General features: G+C 32.8%; 1 protein-coding gene and 1 long non-coding RNA gene across 4 annotated transcripts in view; one reads left to right on the forward strand and one right to left on the reverse strand.

Annotated features, from left to right (window-relative positions):
- Positions 1 to 23,053, reverse strand: part of CDK19 (cyclin dependent kinase 19) — a 115,148-nt gene that overhangs the window by 63,385 nt on the left and 28,710 nt on the right. For 2 of the 3 annotated variants that reach the window (XM_016137004.2, XM_016137005.2), the window contains one exon: positions 11,537 to 11,612. In XM_016137004.2, the coding sequence (XP_015992490.2) occupies positions 11,537 to 11,612 (76 nt within the window). Of the gene's footprint in view, positions 1 to 11,536; positions 11,613 to 14,736; positions 14,801 to 23,053 lie in introns of all 3 variants that reach the window. The other variant, XM_016137007.2, reaches the window with a different exon arrangement.
- The window catches only part of LOC107506318, a 67,271-nt gene that overhangs the window by 18,480 nt on the left and 25,738 nt on the right, over positions 1 to 23,053 (forward strand). The window lies entirely within an intron of this gene.

The following is a 23,053-nucleotide window of genomic DNA, read 5'->3' on the forward strand; positions in this document are numbered from 1 at the left end:
TCTAGGTTCTCGAGAGTAACATGAAATATTTAAAATAGTTAATAACAATAATACTTTAAATTTACATAATTCCACAGTCTACAAAAAAACTCTCATAAAAATTAAATCAGATGCCATCTTCCCCTTAAAATATCAAACTGGAAAGGATAACCATTAAGTGCCACATCTGAACAGTATTAATAGCAATATCATAGGTCAGCAGTATAACAATGACAACTTTTCAATAAGTAGGAAAGACAGAACCATACAAGATAAAATTGTTATATAAGACAATGTCTCATGAGGAATATGAAAACATATTATAAAAGTCAACTTAGGTATAAAAGAGTCTTGGTTGAGCTTCAATAAACACTAAATTGTTCTATAATTAGTAAATGACCACCCAGACCCTTGCCGCCCACTTTTCCACTACCTTTTTTTCCCACACTTAACCATTAGAATGCTTTCTTCTCCCTTCCACCCTACTCATCCATTAAAGCCCATCTTAACTATTTTCTTAGCTCTGAAACTTTGAGAACACCACACCTCGTATGGCCCCACTCCACTTACTGCACCATTCTTTCAGAATGTATTCATTCGCAGTCTTGTAGTACTAACTAAACTCAAAAAATATGTCTCATCTCCCAAAACATTATATCAGCTCCAGGAGGGGAAGAACCATATCATATATTGCTGTTGAACAACCATCTTCATCATCCAGATCATAATTGTTTCCTCCTCCTCCTCCACCTTTAGATGTTTCAAAGGCACCTCAAACGCAACATGTCAAAAAAAATCTCTCCTTCAAATTCTTGCACAAGCTTTACTTCCTTGGGGAAATCCTCTCGATGCCCTAACTTTAGCTGATATTCTCTTGTTATTCTGCCACATGATTGTCTTAGCTCTTATCATATTGTGCAAATATTTGTGTGATTATTTATTAACTATCTTCCCCGACAGACTTAACAGTGTCTAACAACTGAATAGCCAATATATATTCTCTGAATGGATAATAATAATAGAATCTAATATTTAATGAACCCTAAACACCAAACACTGCTAAATCTTTCCACACATTAGCTCACTTGATCTTCCAAACCTCTATTAACTAAATAATGTTATCGTTCCTATTTTTACAAAGATTAGTAATTTATCCAAGGTCACAGAGCCATTAAGTGTAAGTGCCAGAACAGGAAACTAAATCAGACACAAAAGCTCATCCTTTTTATCATTTATTGAATTTGCCTCCCTCAAACCATTGCCTATAGAACTCAGTAAATACCTGTTGATTAGATGTCTTTGATATATATACCTAAAAATGAAATTGCTGGGTCATACAATAGGTAGATGTATAAATTCATTAGAAACTGTCATTTTTTTTTATCAAAGTGGCTGTATCATTTTATACTTCCATATCTTCCCCATATCCTCTATATCCTTATCAACAATGGTATAATCAGCCTTAATTTTAAACATTCTAATGGATGTACACTATTTTTTTATCTAGTTTATCAAAATAATATACTTATATTGTTAAAAAACAAAATAATAAGAATTATAATCAAACAATTCTTTGATCCACATCTCCCCCTTTCTATATACAACAACTTTTAACTTTTCTGGTTTTGGTTCTTTGATTTGGTTATTTCCTATCTCTAGTTGTTACATCACGATTCTTATCAATTTTAAACATTATTGATTTTCTGTTTAATAGATGAAACTATAGCTCATTTACCCTCCCATTTCCATCTTCCTCCTCCATCTTTACTGAGATGATCATTTTTAGTTCATCTACTGTTTATTTTTAAAATTATTCTCAACATCGAATTTTTATTTCAACTCTGGACAGTACTTCTCTTATTCACACATTAATGAGGGTAACCCTGGCTGCTGTAGTAAATAATCCTAAAATTTCAGTTGCTTAACACAATATAAATTTACATGTTGCCATTGTAATAACTAATTAACTTGGTAGGCCAGAAGGAAATTAAACAGTGCACTCCTCCACAGTTGTTCACAAAATTTCAAGGCCTTTCTACATGTTGTTTCCTCAGGCCAAATGCCTTTTCCCACTTACTCCCTTCTCCTTCACCCAGCCAGCTCCTATCTGTCTTTCAGACTTATACTACCACAAAATCCCCTCGGAGCCCTCCCAGACTCCCAAGTATGGGGTAGATTCTCCTCCCGCACTCTGCTTTAACTCATCCATGGCACTAATTACATAGTGTTGAAATTGGTGTTTTCTTATCTATCTCCTCCAAGACTATAAATTTCCTGAGGGAAAGGGAAAAATTCTGCTTACTACTGCATCCTCACCAATTGCATCCAGCAATTCCTGGATTATAATAGAAACTCAAATATTTCATGAAAAATCAACTTATTTAAATAATTATTTATATAAGTCATTTCCACCATTTATTCATTAAATCATACAGTTATGGAATGAAGAATCAGAATGAATCTAGAATTTTAAATAATAAAAAGTCCACAAAATTTAATTTTTTATTTCAAATAATAATTTCCCTAAGCAGAAAGTTTAAAATCTTCAAATACTACTAAGAAAACTTTATCAAAATACCAAATCCTTCAGTTGTTATTAATATTGTTAAAATAACAAATCCTAATAAACTGTTATATTCATTCAATAATTTATTAAGAGCCCACTTTGTTCCAAGCACTGTACTAGATAATTTCCTAGGATTCAAGAATGAATATATCGGACACAATTCCTGACCTAAATTTCATGAAGACAAAGGACTCTTTACTAAGATTACTTTTAAAATGCTAATATATGAACAATAAAAACCCCGCAACAATGGGAATCTCAATTCCATAAAGCCCACTGGATTGGTAATTTTTGTGCTAGAGGAAAACTAGAGGATTGTAAATTAATTGAATAACTGTTTATGTAACAAACTATTTCTTTATGCTTCTGGGAAAATTCTGAGTATTAATCTACATATCATGCATAACTGAACAGACAGGAAGACAATTCTCAAAAAGAAGAAAAACAGATAAAATAAGTACAAACAGTTTTTGTGGAATCATAAACAGCTACAATTGTGGAACAGACAGACCTACTTTGGGCAAATGGTAGGAAAAAAGACAGAAAATACATAAAACATAAAGGAGAATTAAAAAGAGAAACAATAAACAGGACAAGCAATAAGAGAAAAAGAAGTGAAGTGAAAAATCAAATGACAGGATAGAAATATTGCTTAGCATACTAATAAGTTTTACATGTGTTTTTTCATTCAAGGTAAGAATTTAGGAAACAATTAGAATTTCCTTTCAGAATCTCCTATTGAGTTATGAAGCCCACAAGTTAACCAATTCACATATAGCACAGTATAGACTTAGCATAACACACACAAAAATGCTAACTCAATGCTACCCAAAATAACACACTGAGTGTCAACTCAATTACATGTTACACAATTAAATATGCATCTATGACCAATTAACATTTAGATATAATAATAAAAATGCCTGGTTCTTATATACTTAAATATGTTATTTCATTATAAAGTACTTTCTATTTTTATAATAAAGTAAAAGATTATGATTTTTTAAATTATGCACATAAATAGGCTTTATCATCTATGGATTGCAGTTCAGGATAGTAAAGGAGACTATAAAATAATTGTTATAAAAGGGAGAATTAGGTCAATTAGGGTTCAGAATTTACAGCATCTATATTTAGAAATAAAGTTATTGCATAACAAGGTATGTGTATCTTAACTTTATTTACTAGGCAAATAAATTGTTTTCCTGTGTTGTAATATAATTTATAATTCCACTAGCACTATGTGACAGTTCCAGTATTCTACACCATTGCAAATACTTGATACTGTTGCCAATCTGATGGGCAAAAATTATTATCTCACTGTGGCTGTATTTTATATTTCTCTGATCATTACTATAATTGAGCATCTTCTTTTATTGGCTATTACTGTTGCACTTTTTAAAATAAAGTTCTTAACTCTTTGGCCTGTTTTTCTATTGAAATAAAAATACCTAACTTTAAGAATTCTTTCTGAGGAAGAATAGAGTGAATACCAGCAACATTCAAAGACTAAAACCAGGAATAGTTAGGCTTATTTTCAGACTATTTTTTAAATATAAGGTAGTATGGTAAAGTTATCAGAAAGACAGAAAATCTGTAAAAAAAAAAAAAAAAAAGCTTTTCTAAGTAGAACTTGTAGAGAAAAAGATGACAAAAAAGCTTGTACCCAAACTTCAGTTACTTACTACTCTGCAAATATGTTTTTTGTTTCTGATATTATTTTACTGTCAAGAATACCTAGAATTAACTTGGGCAAGTTTAATCCTCTGGTATTCATTTTGTTTCTAATGCTAATTTACTTTCAACTATTCACATCACTAGAATCTACAAGCTATAAAATTTCCAATTAATTAGAACATTCTTCTAAAAAAAAAACTGTCCATTTAAATTTTTAAAATTATTGAGCTGCTGAGTATGCTATGAAGCTTATAAACCAATATTTGTTGTATCAGTTTATATCATTCCTATTAATAAAACAGAATTAAGTTTTTGAACATAATTTTCATTCTTTCAAAATACAGTCTACTAAATCTAGTTTGTATCTAGTTAAAGTTCTACTTTGTCTTGACTTTGCACTGTTCTGATTCGTTTTTGTTGTTGTTATTTAAGTCAAAGATCTATATTAAAAATGTAAACAGCTCATGTCACTGACATAAGAAAAAGATATAAGGCCAAAGTAAAAGAATAATATGTGAGACTATTTAATTATGATAATCGATTGGTACTTGAAGTAACTAAACTCCTTAGCCCAATTATGCTAAGTTCTTTGCTTTAATGTGTTATTGTACCAAAACTCTAATTATGTGCTTTCTCTATTTCTAATCCCTATCACTTTATTTCTTATTTTTTGATCTCTATCACTTTACATTGTCCTGTCCACTAGGCTTTTTCTTTCCACTGACTCAAGACAGCTACTGCCTAGCCATTTACCTAGTTACTCCTGAAACCCTATCAGCTGCCTCCCAGGTCCCCAGCCTGCCTTAGCTCCCTCATTATTCCCTCACTCCTCTTTTTTACTGCAAGTCCTAACTCCCAATCCTTACTGCTTAATACAATTTCTATTCCCACCTCCGGTTGCCATAAACCACCTAACCTCTGACACTATGGCTCATTTCCCCGAGTCCCTACTCTAGTTTCTAATGCCTCAGACCCTTGGCCAATAACCTGGACCCAATAAGCCTATTCTCATTTAGAAAATTATGAAGAGACAAGATGTATCCCAGCATATAAGATTTTAATTCTAAAGTTGTTTCTCCCTAGAAACAATGTTATAAGTTGTCTTCAGGTTCTACAGTACCAGAGTACCATAACTTAGTTACTTACAGGCTAAATGGGTTTTGGTAGGGTAGGATGGTAACCTGGGCAACATTTACATCAGTGTTTCCTGGGGCAAAAGGCAGTTTACATTTCAAATAACTGACTTAAAAAGAAATTGGCCTTCTGGAAAATACTGCTCTGTATTCTCTCAGCAACCAACACTGTGTGTTACAAAGAGTAGTGATCAATATCTGTTAACTGACTGATATATTGGGGGGAAACCATAACTGTACCTGCTGCTATAGTATATTTTAAATGTAATTTAGCATTCGAAGACCACAAAAAATTAATTGAATTTCAAAAAAGAGTAATAACTAGCTCCCTGTTTATTATTATTGATCTAACCTATGGCTACCCACAACTTACCTTTTCATCACATTAATGAATTCAACATAAGAGAAAGGAGAAGAGCTAACCTTCTTTGGGAACTGATTATGAGCCGAAAGGTTTACATACTTTAATTTATCCTTACTACACTTCTGTGAGATTAGGTACTACTAGTCCCACTTTAAATATGAAAAAACTAAGGTTCACAGAAATCAGATATATTAATAGTTGATATGATTAATAACCTTATTAGGCCAAAAATTAGAGAGAAAAAGAGTGCACAGACTGAGAAAGATATTTAATTTCAAGTCCAAATAGGTCAAAATAAGTAGCCTAAGAATGAACTAGAAATAAAAGTGGAAATTGGTCATATTTTAATCTAAGAGCTTAGATATAGTATATACTACTAAAATGTATGCAAGGGTCAGACTCTCTGCTCTCATGGACAGCTCCTCCCTCCTAAGAACTTATAAGATTCTTGAACATAAAAGGAGTGCTTTGTCAAAACATTTCATGAGAGTTAGCTGATATTCTGGTCATAAAGTAAAGCTGAGAATGATCTAGAGGCTCAGGGATTCTAAGAATCTGGGCAACATGTGAACTGCCGCATGGCCTGCTTAACCTGGCAAAGCCAACCCTAGGAGCGAATCAAGATACAGTTTGACTCCCCTTTACAGTTCCGTTTCTATAGCTACCTAGAAAATGGGTCCTGGTACTAAGAGCAATTTGCCCAAAACATACAAGAATAATGGTGAAGTCGAGATATAACCCCAAGTCTATCTAAATCCAAAACCATAGTCTCTCATTTTACAGTCTGAAACCAAAAGCGTATATTTTAAATAAATACTTTGTTTTCCCACTTCATTCTCTTATTTTGAATCTAAAATTGCTACGTTTATGTTGAATTTTATAATTTAGTATCTTCTATAATAATATACTTGAAAAATTAAATGTATATATTCTTAAAAATAACTGACCACAGTGAAAACCATTTCAACTAAAAATTTTATTTCTTTGATTAGTGTTTGAATAGGAAAAAGTTATTATTAATGATAATAATAAAACTCGTTTGCTGTGCATTTATTTTCACTTAACGTTCACACATATACACACACAAAAGAGGCATGCAAGAATGTAACTATCTCATCATCTCCCTAGCAAACTGACATATGTTGACAATACCCTTTCTTCTTTCACTGAAGTTTCAGAGGATAAACTATCTGTTCCACTTTCTACGCAAAGCCAATCTCTCTGGCTGTGCCTGTGATCCATTAAGTCTTACAAATTCCTCTTTTACAAACCCTTGATTCATTAATAATTCCATATACCTTTATTGATTTTCCCTAAAATTTATTGAGGTATAACTGATGTTCAATAAACTGCACAAATTTAAAGCATACCATTTGTGAATTCTGATGCAGGTACACACCTATGAAACCATCATGACAAATAACATGATGAAGACTTAAGTCATCTCTAAAAGACTCCTCATGCTTCACTTTAATATATCACTGTTTCCAGTCCTATCATCAGGCATTCATTGATCTACTGTCTGCCACTATTAGTTTGCATTTTCTAGAATTTTCTGAAAATGGAAATGCGTAGTAAAGGATGTAACCATATTCATGTGCAGAGTTGTGAGCATGTCCAGGAAATATTTTAAAAGGCTCTAGTTTCTCAGCTCTTAAGATTATGCAAGAACTTGAAGGCTAAAGCAGTTTAAAAGTAAACAACAATGAGATACCACTACACACCTATTAAAATAACTGAATCCAGAATACTGACAATAACAATTGCTAGCAAGGATGTGCAGCCATAGGAAATCTTACTCATTACTGATGGAAATACAAATGGTACAGCCACTTTGGAGGACAGTTTGTCAGTTTCTTAGGATATCAAACATACTCTTACCATATGATCCAGCAAGTGTACTCCTTGGTATTTATCCAAAGGAAGTGAAAAGATATGTCTACACCAAAGCCTGCACACGATGTTTATAGAGGCTTTATTCATAACTGCCAAAACTTAGAAGCAACCAAGTAGACTTCAGTAGACGAATGGATAAACAAAGTGTAGTACATCTAAACAATGGAATATTATTCAGTGCTAGACAGAAATTAGCTAGCAAACAATAAAGGACATGAAGGAATCTTAAATACACATTACTATATGAAAGAAGCCAATGTGAAAAGGCTACATTCTGTACAATTCCAACTACATGACATTCTGAAAAAGACAAAACTATGGAAAGAGTAAAAAGATCAGTGGTTGCCAGGGGTTGGTGAGGGAGAAAGGGAGTACAGGATAAACAGGCAGAATAGAGAGGATTTTTAGAACAAGTGAACTACTCTGTATGATACCATAGTGGTGGATACATGTGATTATACATTTGTCCAAATACACAGACTATACAACACTAAGAGTGAAACCTAATGTAAACTACGGACTCTGAGTATCGATGTAGGTTCATCAATTATAATTAATGTACCACTCTGGTGGGGGATGTTGACAATGCGGTAGGCTATGCATGTATGGAGGTAGGGCGTATATGGAAAATCTCTAGACCTTCCACTCAATTTTGCTGTAAACGTAAAACAGCCCCCAGAAATAAAGTCTATTTTAAAAATGTACAGTGATTTTAGAGTTAAAAAGTACAATAAAACAAAATTTCACTAGACAGGGCTCGGAAGACTACTTGAGCTGGCAGGAAGAAGAATCAGCAAACTTAAAGATAGGCAATAAAAGTATCCTGCCTGAGAAACAAATAGAAGAAAAAATTTAGGAAAAGTGAGCAGAATCCAAAGACCTGTGGAACACCATGAAGCTTATAAATATACATATAATGGAAATCTTAGGAAAGAAAAGGGCAGAAAAGATATCTGAAGAAATGATGGCCAAAAACTTCCCAAATTTAATGAAAAACATTAATATACAATCCAAGAAACTCAATGAACTCCGAACAGAATCCACGCCTACGCATATCAGTCAAACTGTTAAAAGACAAAGACAAAAATAAAATCTTGAAAGTAGCAAGAAAAATAACTCCTCATGTACAAGGCAGTCTCATAAGATTAACAGCTGACTTCTCATCAGAAATCATGAAGGCCAAAAGGCAGTGGGATAACTAATAGCCAAAATAATGAAGGGAAAAGACCATCAATCAAGAATTGTATATCCAGTAAAACTATCCTGAAAAAACCAAGGGAGAACTAGATGAGAAAGGAAAAAGAAAAAGAAATTAAAATATTCTCAAACACAAAAACAGAGAATTCATCACTAGGCAATCTGCTCTACAAAAAAAAAGGGCCTTCCGTTAAAATGAAAGGACTACAAATAGTAACTCAAATTTTTAAAGAGCACTGGTAAAGGCAAAAACAACATGGGTAACTAGAAAAGAGAGCATAAATGTATTTTTGTTTGTAACCCTTTTCCTTTGATATGATTTAACCCATTTCCCATTTGCCCCAAGAATACTCACAGGAGGTACTTGTAGCTGCAGTGCTTACCTCGAGATAACTCGCAGATTACAATCCTACCTTTAGCCCAAAGTTTGCCACGAAATATCTCACTTTTATTTGTATTTTTGCATTGCTCTAGTATATCTATAGTCTTTGGAAACAAATGACATCATCCTATTTACAGCATTCTGATTCTAGTCGTGGTATTTTCATTTATAAAATATAATAATTCTCAATCGCTGAAAATGTCAGATCCTAGAAAAAGTAAGACAACTGCATAAAGAATAATTATAAAACTATGTTAGTGGGCTGATAATGTGCAAGGATGTACACACTTAGCCACTACACTATAACATCCATGCTAAACTTGTGTCAAATCCTTATCACGTTGGGGCTAAGTCATTCAGGTAGTGATAAAATATTATTCAATCTAGAAACACTGCATATTTTCTAAAGTTCTATTAAGCAAATTCTCAATAAAAATATTGAGACTGTGAATGACTTTAAGAGTTAAGCTTTTCCAGCTTATGCACAGCAAAATAAATAATCAACAAAATGAAACAACAACCTACATAATGAGAGGAAATATTTGCAAGCCATATATCTAATAAGGGGTTAATATCCAAAAGGTATCAGGAACTCATACAACTCAACAGAAAAAATAAAAATCCAATTAAAAACTGGGCAGAAATCAATGTCGCCATAAAAAAAAAAAAAGTTCCTTGCACATAATAAACATCAAAGAAGAAAAAGAAACTGGGCAGAGGAATTGCAGAGACATATTCCAAAGACATACAAATAGCCAACAGGTACATGAATAGGTGTTTATCACTAATCATCAAGGAAATGTTAATCAAAACCACAATGAGATATCACCCCCTACCTGTTACAATAGTTATCATCAAAAAGATGAGATAACAAATACTAGGGAGGATGGATTCCCCAGCACATAGAAGTCTTTATTTCAAAAAGAACATCTACAATTGGGTTTTCATTTCCTAATAATCATGTACCTTAAATTTCAGTTAATTATCCAATTAACTCACAGAAGATGAATTAATGCGATACTAAATCGTAGTACTCTAAAATAGCAAAATTGCACACTGGTGATGTTCATATTGGTTGAGATAATAATGTTTAAGAATTTTAGGGAGTCAAAAATCACTTGGCCAATGCTTATTCTGGTAGGATGTTTCTAACACTTTATAATTAATAGAAAAATGCCAAAATGAAAATTTTAAAGCAATATATTTATATTGTAAAGCAAACTTCAGCTCATGGAATTTTTTGTTATGTTTATCTATTCAACAAGCATTTATGGGGCACATGCTATATGTGCCAGGCACTATGTTAGGAACTACGAATAAAAGACAAGGTCTCTGCTCCTCAAAATGTGCACGGTGTAGAAAAGCTCCCATTCTGAAATCAAAAAATTTATGACAAGACCTTATAGTTCCCTTATTTTACAAATTAGAAAACTAGAACAACAACAACAACAACAAAAATAGCTACTAAGGCAGACACTCAGATCTACAGATTTCCTGCCTCATGTGTGCTAATGGAGTGCTTCCATGTGAAGCAGAAACATGGAACTGTGGGCTATGTATGTAATTACCAAATTAGAGACAGAAATCCCTTTTAGAGGTGACATCATGATAGAGCCCCTACAAAAAACTTTTTTTTTTTTAAGAAATAATAAGCTAAAGAACTAAAGTAAGGTGATACAACAGTAAGCCTTCTAAGCCATAATTATGGTTTTGCCTTTATTTACTGATCTATAAAATGGGGGTATTAAAATTACTTATTTCATGATGGTAGTGAAAATGAAATTAATACCTTAAAGCACTTAGTAAGTCTGGTCCCTAGTAAATACTCAGTAGGTATCAGGTATTATTAAGGACAATCATTTCTTAAGTACATATGTGTGTCACATAAAGATAAAAGGAATGATCTTTCTTCAAGGAATTATTATCTATCTTTAAGTTATTATGATCTTATTTTTCTAGCGAGTAAATAAATGTAACACTATAATATGTATTTCAGAAAAAAATTTTAATGTGCACAATATCAAATAGTATCATCCCTTTCTCTATAAAGACCTATATTACTCCTAAAATTACAGAAAAAATTTATATTAATTATATTATTTATGTTTAATCATAATTAAATCATCATTTAGTTTACTATTCCTAAGATTATAAACCCTAAATACCATAAAGAGAATGTTCAAAGACGACTTTCAGGTAATTAACAAATTTATGCAACTTATCTATCATGAATTAACATTCTTTGAAATAACCATGCATTGTATACATTAATGAAACTATTTTATATTAATATCAATCACCATCCAATATCAATAACAAAATAAATATTTATATCCACTTACTGCAATCTCTCTACAAGCCGACATGGATATTCCTGTGCCTTCGATTTGCTTCAATGCATATTCCTTTTCATCTTTTCTGCATATGAACAAAAAAAAATTTTTATTTTTTTCTACACATTATTTGCAGATTCAAAATTATAACTACAAAAGCAACGAAAATACACTAGTCTCTCAGTGATATGTAAACATTCTCACTATGCATGCATTGCTTATTATTTGATGTTTCAACTACAAAAAAATGAAATACTGAAAGAAATCCATGTTACAATGAAAATACCAGACAGAGCCAAAACACAAAATTCAAAATTGAAACAGAACAGGATACTAAACACAGCACTAGTTTCAAAAAGTAAACAAGCATAAATATAAACTCAAGCATATTGCAAGATAATTTCCTGTCTTAATTATTTGGAGTCTATGAAAGCATTCTGTTATAAACATTAACTACAAAAATAAATGACAGATGTAAACTCCTATATTCAATTAAAGTAATTTCACAGTATAAGAATCACTTAATAGGAATGAGGAGCTATAGAAATGTTGACCCACTGGTATATCCTAGTTCACACCTAGAAGAGGGGACAGACGTTCAAAAGCCCCAAGACCTCAACCAAAAGCCTTGGAAAGACTTCAAAAGTCCAGCCACCAATATCCCATTCTCAAGAACTCTAAGAATAACCCAACAGTTACAGTGAATTGTCCAAATAATGGAGATAGGATTACGAATTCTGGGAATCCACAGTAAATACCAGGGTGCTTAACTAAGGGAAGATGGCAATTGAATAATGGTGATATAGTCCATAAAAACAATAACAGTATCAGATGAGTGGCTAGTGCCACATGGTATCTTCAGAGGGCTGACAAAAGCACACCAAGGCCCCAGCTGAATGATATAAATGTGGTTCATATCATGGATTGTTCTGATAACAGAAGTATAACCCACGCCCTCCAAATTTTGTCTTTTGATTATATTAGAGCCTCAGTACGACATCATCATGGTTTTGTCCAATGATAAAACCTAAGTAGTGCCACGTCTGTCCCAGTTATCTATTCCTCATTTTCCCCATTCTGTGTTTACTAGCAGATAGAGCAGTTAAGGTTATTCATAATATGCATTTTAAAACATCACTTTAAGTGCCTTTTGAAGATTTTCACAATCATCTATGTTTTGGCAAATAACTGAGTTATGGTGACTTTCTCCCTACAATCAGTTTGAAAATTATATCCATTTTTCTTCCAATACATGGCATTCAAGGTAATTAGACTGCTATGCAATTAATAAAATGATAATCATGAAAGTCATTAGAAAAACGGAAAATGTTTATCATATACTACCATAGTATATGAAAAATACAAATTATACCATATAAAAATACACATATCTAGACATATGTTGAAGGTATTATAAAAAATAAAAAGGAGTTGTGTTAAGATGTAAAAAATTATGTTAACTAGTTTTAGTGCTAAAATTTTGTCTTTTAAATTAGAATTAGAGGAAAAAAGAAAAAAAAAACAATTTGACACTCTGAAAAGTCACCTACTAAAACATCTTTAGTATTTTCAAAGTTGTATCTTATGCATGTTTTCCAGAGCAAAGTCAAAAAACAGGGAAAGCTTAAGTGATCATTTTTTCCTCTTTCTGTCCTGTTTCCGTCAAACAAAACTAAACTTTTTCAGACTGCCCAGAAGCCACTGAGAAGTACAAGCAGCAAGTGACTGAATGAAATTAGAGCCAAATATCCCCCACTATTTTAAATATATGTGTGGGTATATGCGTGAGAGCACTTGTGCCTCAGATGCTTAACACAGTGCTTACAGTGTAAATTTCATAATTTAATAACTAAATTAACTATTGGGTGTCTATTACAGAATATTTAAATTTAATAAGTTATAAAAATAGTATCATATAAGCTTTCTGACAAAATTTTCATATAAAATCATAATTTTTTCAAAAAGAAATATTTCAATCCCCAGTTCCTCTAAATGAACTACTCCAGAAGCTCATGTAATTGCATAGTTTTATTTTTAATACTGTAAAGAATATTACACAATCTGGATAGGTTATCGTTGCTATGGAAACTATAAGATATTTGCAGTAAGTCAAAAAGTACAGAATTAACACATCACATTAATGACTTTTGAATTTCACATCCAGGCTGTCAAAGGAATTTGAAAGCTTGAGCAGAATAGACTGAAGCATAGGCTTCTTACTCAGAATTATATGGATAGGATCTAGAAACAAATCCAGTAATTATATCACTTAATAAGTTTAAATATAACTTCCATCTGCTAAATTAATAAAATACTCAAGGATCTGCAAACTTAAGATGTCTTTGCAGCTTTTAGAGAATGAAAGTACATATACCATTACCATTTCTCTTGTACATTAACTATGAGATGGTAAGTGATGATGTGGCAACTCTAAGGTTTGCCATATAAAGAAGTGGCAGAATCTCAGCAGGCATACGGGACTTATTTTCACCACAGTACTATATCAATGCCAATCTTTGGTCAGATGCCAATACCTTAGTTATGAAAACTTAAAGATGCGTCCTCTCCCACAATGCCCACAAATATTTCAATGACTAGCACATGGAGAAGGGAAGTTTTATTGCTGTCAACCCATGTGAGTGCCCCTCTCCAGCAGTTTCTACACATAGTAGTGACAATTCATACCCCACAGCTTATATGTGCACATAACATTAATTATCATAAAGATATATAATTTGTTATTTTACATGACAGGGCTGAAAAGCAGATAAACTTGTCCTGTACTACTATGATAGCCTGGCTTGTAAAGGCATCTTAGTTCTTTCTTAAAACTATTTTATTTGTAAATTACTTTTATTTCTAAATAAAAGTTTATTATTTACTATAATAAAGACAGACAAAGCAATTTCAAAGCCTTCAGGGAAACTTCTCTCTAAATTTTAGTGCATGTTAGATACTACGGTTAGAGCAACTGCATACTGAAAATAGTCAAAGGAGTTTACTAAATAAATCCAGAAGAATTAAAAATATATAAATTTGTAGTATAAACATGGATATATTTAATATAGATTTTTTTAATTTAATGACATTTCTCTATATGTTAGTAATGTGTATCAAAACTATGCAGGCTTCATCCTCGGCAGTCACAAAGAAAGCAACTGTTTAACAGGAACATTATGTAACAACAGAAAAACTAATTTGACAGAGACTGTGATCCTGTTACTCTTTCCATCTGAGACACTATGTTCTGGAAAACTCTTGATGCAAGCAATTCTATAGATATTAGAAAAAATAAGCAACAGATAGCTGTGCAAATTACAGAAATCTTTGCCTTAAAATAAAAGCTTTATCAGACTCAGTGGTAGAAATGAAACATAATTCAAGGAAGAACTGCTCAAGACTAAAGGAACAAGTCAGAAGGAACATTTCTTGAAGAATAGGAACTGGTTTAATGAAAAAGAGTCTTCTACTTTTCAATAACATCCAAACTCGGTAACCAGCTTCCAATCACTTTTAGCAAGGTGAAGCAGCCTGTATGCACAAGTATAGTTGCAGTCTAGCCAAAACCCCATGTCTTATAATTATAACTAAACAGACCCAAGGCTTTTTGGCTCCTATCAATACTACCATCACGTGTCCAGATCAACTCTGGGCAATTTTTGGTTCCAAGGACCCATACCAGACAAAAATTTAGAAGCATCTTTTCAGAAGAAAAATGAGAGAATTTAAGCTCAAGCAAGGATAAGGAGAAATTTTTAGTCTTCAAACTAATAGGGTTAAAATACATTTTTGTTTCTAAGGAAAAAAGAACCTTATTATTTTATTTTACATCAACCAACAAACAACTACTGGATATATATTATATGTCCCAACACTACTCCAAACTCTGAGGACAAAAAAAAACTGACCATCCCAGTTATCACCAAGTTCACAATCCAGCTAGAGATTCTGGGTGAGTGGGAAACATAAACAACTCTAATACGACTCCTTTTGTACCCAAGAGATATGCATAACAGGCATAGAGCAAATTAGACTAATATTTTTGTCACAGTTTTAAGACAGGTAACGACATGAGTAATACCTTTAAGAGGAGTTTCCCAGGCAGAGAAGGGATAATGGGGATAGAGAATTCCAGGCAGAAGTACAGCCTGAAAAAAGTAACAGAGACATATTCAAAAAACTGCTGGTGTTCAGTATGGCTGGAAAAGCTGGGGGTATGATGATGAGTGGCAAGAAATGAGGTTAAAAAAATAAAGTTAAAGAACCATGTGAGCTCTGGAAAGAAGCTTGTACTTCATATGTAAACAGTGTAGAGCAAAAGAATTTTAGAATAGGGAAGGTACACTGACAGATCTTTGCTCAAAGAGGTAACTGTGGTGGCAAAGCAAACACTTTGCAGATTTCGTCACATGTCCAGAGAAGCAAAGATGAAGGACTAGATTACAACAGTGGTAGACGAAAAACAAATGTGGATGCAAAAGACATTTCTGGGTCAGAACTGACAGAATTTCATAACCAATTTGATTCTGTGGGTTAAAGAAAGATAGATGGATGAAGATGGATGAAGTTTCCACTTTGTCTAATTGTGTGGATGACAAGACCATTCACCAGAGCAATGGCGACATGAATAAAGAGAGCCCAGAAGATACAGGATTTTATTCTAAAGGCAATAAAAGATACATATGAAGATTAATCTTATTAGGAAGGACTGAGATTAGAAGTGTGAAAATAATTAGGAGGTTACTATAAGTGTGAGAGACTGGATTAGTATAATAGAACGTTAGCTCCCAAAGGGGTTTAAGACAACCCTGTTACAATCTCCTCATTTTAAAGCATCTAGAAGCAGAGCGAAGACAGAATTTCTAATTCCAAGTTCAACATTCTCCATAACAGAGTAGTAACACTAAAACGAAGGAACAATTGTGACAGTCATTTTAAAGAAGGAATTAGCAAGATCAAATGAATAAATAATGAAGATTAAGAAGGCTGAAGCAAGAGTAAGTCTGAGGTTCTGAGTCGATGGGGAGGATATCACTGCAAACAAGACTTGAGTCAGGTCTTAGAAGGTTCTCCAGCTCATAAATGATTATTTTAGACAGAAAGAAACTCTAGCAAAAACGAAAATATCTGGTAAGTTCGAAAAGAAGATGTCCTAAAGGTGTTTATTAAGGGCCTACTATAGTGGTTTCATTTTGAAGGACTTGAGCCTACACATGATATTGGATTGCAGGAAGTAGCACATAGATAGGATGACTTTTTTAGTGCCTAGGAGAAAACCTGAGTCAATAAGGGAAGTAGGGAAGGAGACAGGCAGGAAGAGATGAAAGAGAACAATTTCTGAGCACTTCTCTCTCATATCCCTTAAAACAAACAATTCTATGAATTCATTCTTCAAGTTTTCTTTTCAAAATCCTGAGTAAAATTCAAATGAAATCATCAGAAATTTAGTATACAAGATGGAACAGTAACAGTTTTTATAAGTAAGTGTTACCAATAAGACTTCTTCAAACAATAAGAAACCTGAGTCTTGAGAACAATATTTTTCTTCAAGAAGAATGCTGGCATAAATCAATGTTATAGCCCTTTCCTTTAATAGGTGATGGCGTGACTCAGCTGATTAAGAGATGTCCACATCACACATAAAAATAAAAAATATACAGAATAAAAATTTTAAAAATCAAAAAAAATCATATAGTTTTACATTGTTATCATTTGGAATTATTCAATATCATGAACTCAATATTCAGACAGCCTAGTGGTAATGATTTCTAATTTGGAATCTCTTTCCTTTATTAATAACAACACGATATTCTTTCATTTTTTTATTATGAAATTTTCCAAAAATTAACAACAAAAAAATGACAGTGATATTCTACACATCTATCACACAGCTTTAACAATTATCAATACATGGCCAGTCTTATTTCCACCACCTTCCTTTTCTTAATTATTTTGAAACAAAACCCAGACATTATATCATTTCATTCAAAAACAGTTTGTTACCACAACATTTTTAATTATCAGAAATTGTTTGGTTTAAATAACAATCCTCTGAAACATTTCTGAAACATTAATAATCTTGTAACACAAGTTACTGTTATTATTTTGTATTCTTATTAATGAATGTCAAATAATACTAGCACCTTCCTTATGCATTCATCTATCAAATATTTCATATATTCATTGTCTACTCATCACCGAAATACAGTAATAGTCTCTCTTATTCAAATACAGGATTCCTTTGCAACATGGGAATCTGACAACAGTTTACCTTTTCCCCTTCATTCTTTAGAAAGACTGCCTTTAGCGTCTTCTTAAAAACCAATTTATCAATTAATATATCTCTTGCTCTAAAAACAATCTTCCTTTTATACTATTTATTTCTTTCATTCAGAATTCCAAGTCAGATAAATTTACTATTTTAAAGGTTCTAAAATGACAAAATTTCACAAACTCCTATTATGTCAAATTCTTACTGCTCAGAAGTGATTTTAATTAAAACAAATTTAATGTACAGTAATGCTTTAAGATTTCAGGCATGAAATCTTAATATAAACAAACATAAAACATAAATAAGGACTGTATTACACAGAAAGTAATCAACAAATGTGTAGTATAATTTTTATATCAAACATTATCTTCCTTTGAGAATTCATTAATCTCGAGTCAGACTTACTTGCTACAAAAAGTAATATAAAAATGCAGTGCTAGTCACTAGTTTCAAAAATATTTTACTAAGCATGTGCTGTTTGCCAGGTATTGTGCTGGGCTCTAGAAAGAGCAGGAAGAACAAGTTCATCTTTTCCCTTGTGAATCTTTACACAGAGAAACACATAAGCAAGGGACACGATCTGATAAGCACTATAACAAATGTATGTGCAAAGTATATCAGATAAAGAATCAAAGAAAAACCTGGTTCTGGTGAAGAGATTAGACAGAAAGTGTTATCAGGTTAACATCCAAGTGGACCTTGAGAAATGAGTAGGATTTCACAAGCAAAGAAGAGGGGGCAGGGTGTTATGGACACCAGAAATGTATCAACAAAGTCTGAAGATTAAAATCCATGCTATAATCAAACATTAACATTAGCATTGGAAAACTAATATCTAAAAATTCACCGGATAGTAACTATCTCCTCCTTAAGAGGAAAGGAGAAAAATATAAATATTTTGTCAGGTCAGCTAGAACTAGATCAACAATCTGCTCCTTCAGATACATTTTCAGATTTCAGTGTGCATGAAATCATCTCAAATCAAAAGTATCAATGAAAAAAAAAGTACTCAAAACAGAAATTAATAGTCAAGATGTCAAAATCAACACTTAAAATTTAAATATACAAAAGTTTTTCATCATACTACTGAAGGTTCTGAAAACCTAGACCTCTGAGGAATCTTTTGATAAAATTTAGGTTTTGTATGGTTTTTTCCTAGCTGATCTTAACTACTGTGATACTAGAGAATGTAATTTTATAAGAAATAATGTAATTTTATAAGAAATATAGATTTTGGTCTTCCTCCAGGGTTCCTGGCTCACAGCTCCTAAAACCCCTGTAATTTCCTAAGTGATTAGAGCACCTTTTATTAATTTGGCTTTTGTTCCTGAAATAGCTCTATAAGGATAAAAGTGAACAACAAAGCTCTTTGACTCATAAAAAGGCCCTTTCAAATACACCTGAGTTCTAGAAAGTCCCTAGATAACCACTGGGAAGGGGCTGTTTGCAAGGGGAACAAACCAGGTGATTAAGACTTTCAGCCCCACCCTCCACCACTCCCAACCCCAAGGTACTTTTACCATCTTCTTTGTACAGATGAGTCCACTGAAAGCAGAGAGGTTAAATAATTCAAGATCACACAGCTAGTTAAGGATTAACCTGGATCTAGGAAGTCTGGCTCCAGATTCTTTTAATTACCACGAATTCATTTCTTCATATTCCCCTTCTAGGAAAAGGGAACAGCATGTGTCAAGTCTCAGAGGCAAAAGAGCACTATGCATTTGAAGTTCAGTAAGGCTGGTTTAGAATAAGGGAAAGCAAGGGCCAGATAAAGCAGAACAGGTAAGTCATGTTAAGGAAACTTGACTTTACATGAAGGAAAAAAAAGAGGATTTTAAGCTCTTGTGAATAGTTCTAAGGCAAAGAGGGTCTAGGGAGACTAGTTAAGAGGGCTTTGCAGTAATTTAAAAGATGACTAAAGTCTAAGTTAGGATGGTAGGAAAGGGGGGAAAAAGTAGATGAATCTCAAAGGTAACTAGGAAATGATAACAACAAATCATGTGATTAAGAAACAAGAAAGAAGCAAGAATGATTCTGTTTCTGGCTTGGATAACTGGATGATGGTGGCGCCATTCACTGAGTTTAAAAACAGACTGAAAAAGTTTTAGAAAAGTTGAAGTTGAGAGTCCTGTTGTGTTGTCTAAATGGAGATGTCCATAAGGCATTCTAATGAACCTACAGCTTAGAAGGAAGATGTGGGCTAGAGATAGAGATGTGAAAGTATTTAGAAATTGAAATCATAAAAGCAGAGAAGACAGCACAATGAAGAACATCATTTAAGAACAAGGATCCCGCAGTATTAGTGTATACTATAGTATTTGGTATTTAACACTGCCAAGTGCTTTCTAATTACTTCGGTCTTCCCATCTAAACACTAAGCTGACTGAAAGCAATGAAGCCTCCTTTGCGACAAGGCCTTTGCAATTCCACAGCTTTTAGAATGACTGTTTGTGGGGAACTCAACCAACTGAGATATGAAGAAAGGGTAAATAAAATATATTTGATTTTAAGAAAACCTTTTCTATAGGATTCTTTGATCTTCAATTTTCCCTGGGCTTTCACTCCTTCTGCACTTGCTGCACTGATTGCTCTAACCCAGCTGGTAAAATTGAGCTTCAGCAATTGATGATATGTGAGTTATAAAACTGTTCTATGACCTACTCTCATACTCAACACCTAATAAGCAAGTCTAGTCGAAATTATTTTAAGACAAAAATGGAGGAGTTTCAGAAGACAAAATTTGTTCTATTGCATTTTACTATTACAGTGGAAATTTTTATTATAGTTTTATATTATATTGTCAAATCACAAAATAGTTGCTGTTTTTGGCCCTCAGTCACTGACTGATCTCCCTGATCTCTCTTTCCCCTTATTCCTATCCTTCTTTCCCCTCCTTCCTTCCTATCCATCAGACAAGGTCAAGCTTTCCAGAAACTTTGTGAACACTAGTCTGAGGCCAATGCTCTCTTCTCTGTACTCACCAACAATATTTCTGTACTATACACATGACATTCATCATATACTACTTTCTATGGTGACTTTGCCATAGTATGTAATTTAAGGAGCTTGGGGTATGGGATCATTCACCTATGGTACAGTACTATACTAATAAGTTCCTTATATCCTCATATTACCAGGTTTTGCATCTGTAAATTGGTAACACTTAACACAGCAACATAATTTTTATGATAAATGAGATCATATATGTAAAGTACCAAGCAGTGACCTGCACCCCCATTTTAGGCTCAATAAATGTCAGTTCCTATATCAAAATTGTAAATTATTTTTAAGAGAATATAACAGAAGTCTGTGAATAGGCATTTCAACTAGAACACTTAGAAAGGGACAAAGGAATATGTTTTTGGCAAATATATATTAGCAAAAATGGAACATAAGATTGGAAATTAACATTTCCTATTGGATAAGTTTCCTGAGGAGATATTATTATTATGCTTTTCTTTTTAGCCATCACAATAACTTGCAACTAACAATCAGATATTTGGTGAATTAATTGATTAAAGGACTGATATTATTGGTTATCTGCCTTTTCTGATAAGATAGAGGTTGAGAGTTAAGAGTCTACTAGAATTAAGTTTTTCATTCAACAAATAGTTATCCTATTGTAGTGCCTACTGGACCCTAGGAGGGTTGCAATAATATACTGAGATATAGTCTTTGCCGTACAGAAATTTGCAAGAGGGTAGAGGAACTAAATCATGTATACAATTACTAACTATAAGGATATGAAACACTGCCCAATCCCATCATTTAAAACGTTTTTATAACCATCAATTTAACCCTATCTTTCTCACAGTTTAAGTGAGGAGAAGGGACTGGAGGGAGAGAGGAGTCCTCCTCTAACCTGATATGAGAAGTACTTTACATCTTTTATACTACTGATTAGGGTAATCTATTGAGATTATTATACTTATTGAAGAGAAAATAGACGGGCTTCCCCACCAAGACGTCTGCTGTCGCCATTCATCTTCAACATCATACTGGAAATCCTAGCTAATACAATAAAATAAGAAAAGGAAATTAAAAGGAAGATATAAAATTGTGTTTGTTCACAGATGATATGGTTGTCTTTGGAGAAAATCCCAAATAATCAACAAAAAACTCCTGGAACAAAAAAACAATTATAGCAAGGTTGCAGGATACAAGGTTAATTATACAAAAGTCAACTGCTTTCTTACATGCCAGCAATGAAAAGTTGAAATTGGAAATGTAATATACAGTAATGGTTACATTATTACCAAAAAATAAAATTCTTAGGTACAAATCTAACAAAGCATGTACAAAATCTACACTAGGAAAACTATAAAACTGAGGGAAAAAATTTAAAAAAAGATCTAAATAAAGGAAGAGATATTCCATGTACTTGGCTAAGAAGAGCCAATGTTGTCAAGATGTCAGTTCTTTCCAATTTGATCTACAGATTCAACACAATAGCAATCGAAACCCCAGCCAGTTATTTTGTGGTCACTGACAAGGTGAATCTCACGTTCATATGGAAAAGCAAAAGACCCAGAACAGCCAAAACAATATTGAAAGAGAAGAAAAACACAGAAGACTGTTATTACCATATTTCTAAACTTAATAAGAAGCTACAGTTATCAAGACAGGGTAGTATTGGTGAAATAATAAGCAAATAGATTAGTGGAACAGAACAGAGAACCCAGAAATAGACCCACATAAATATAGTCAACTGCTCTTTGACAAAGAATCCAAGAACAGCAATGAAGAACAGTCTTTCAACAAATGGTTCTGAAACAAATGGATAGCCACATGCAAAAAGAAAAAGTAATCTAGACATAGACCTGACACTCTTCACCAAAATTAACTGAAAATGGAACACAGATCTAAATGCAAAATGTAAAACTATAAAAATTGTAGAAGATAACATAGGAAATAATTCAAGATGACCTTAGGTTTAGAAATGAGTTTTAGATACCATACTAAAACACAATCATTAAAAAAATTATTAAGTTGGATTTGACTAAAATTAAAAATTTCTGTCCTGCAAGATACTTTTAAGAGACTAAAAGACAAGCCACAAATTGGGAGAAAATATTTTCAAAACATATATCTGTTAAAGGACTGGAATCCAAATTACACAATTTAAGATTGTTAAAACTCAACAATAAGAGAACAAATGACCCAATTTAAAAATGAGCAAAAGACTACACAAACATCTCACCAAAGAAGATAAGGAGATGACAAATAAGCATATGAAAGATACTCAGGTCATATGT

This window comes from Rousettus aegyptiacus, unplaced genomic scaffold (assembly GCF_014176215.1).
Source record: "Rousettus aegyptiacus isolate mRouAeg1 unplaced genomic scaffold, mRouAeg1.p scaffold_m13_p_1, whole genome shotgun sequence".
NCBI lineage: Eukaryota > Metazoa > Chordata > Mammalia > Chiroptera > Pteropodidae > Rousettus > Rousettus aegyptiacus.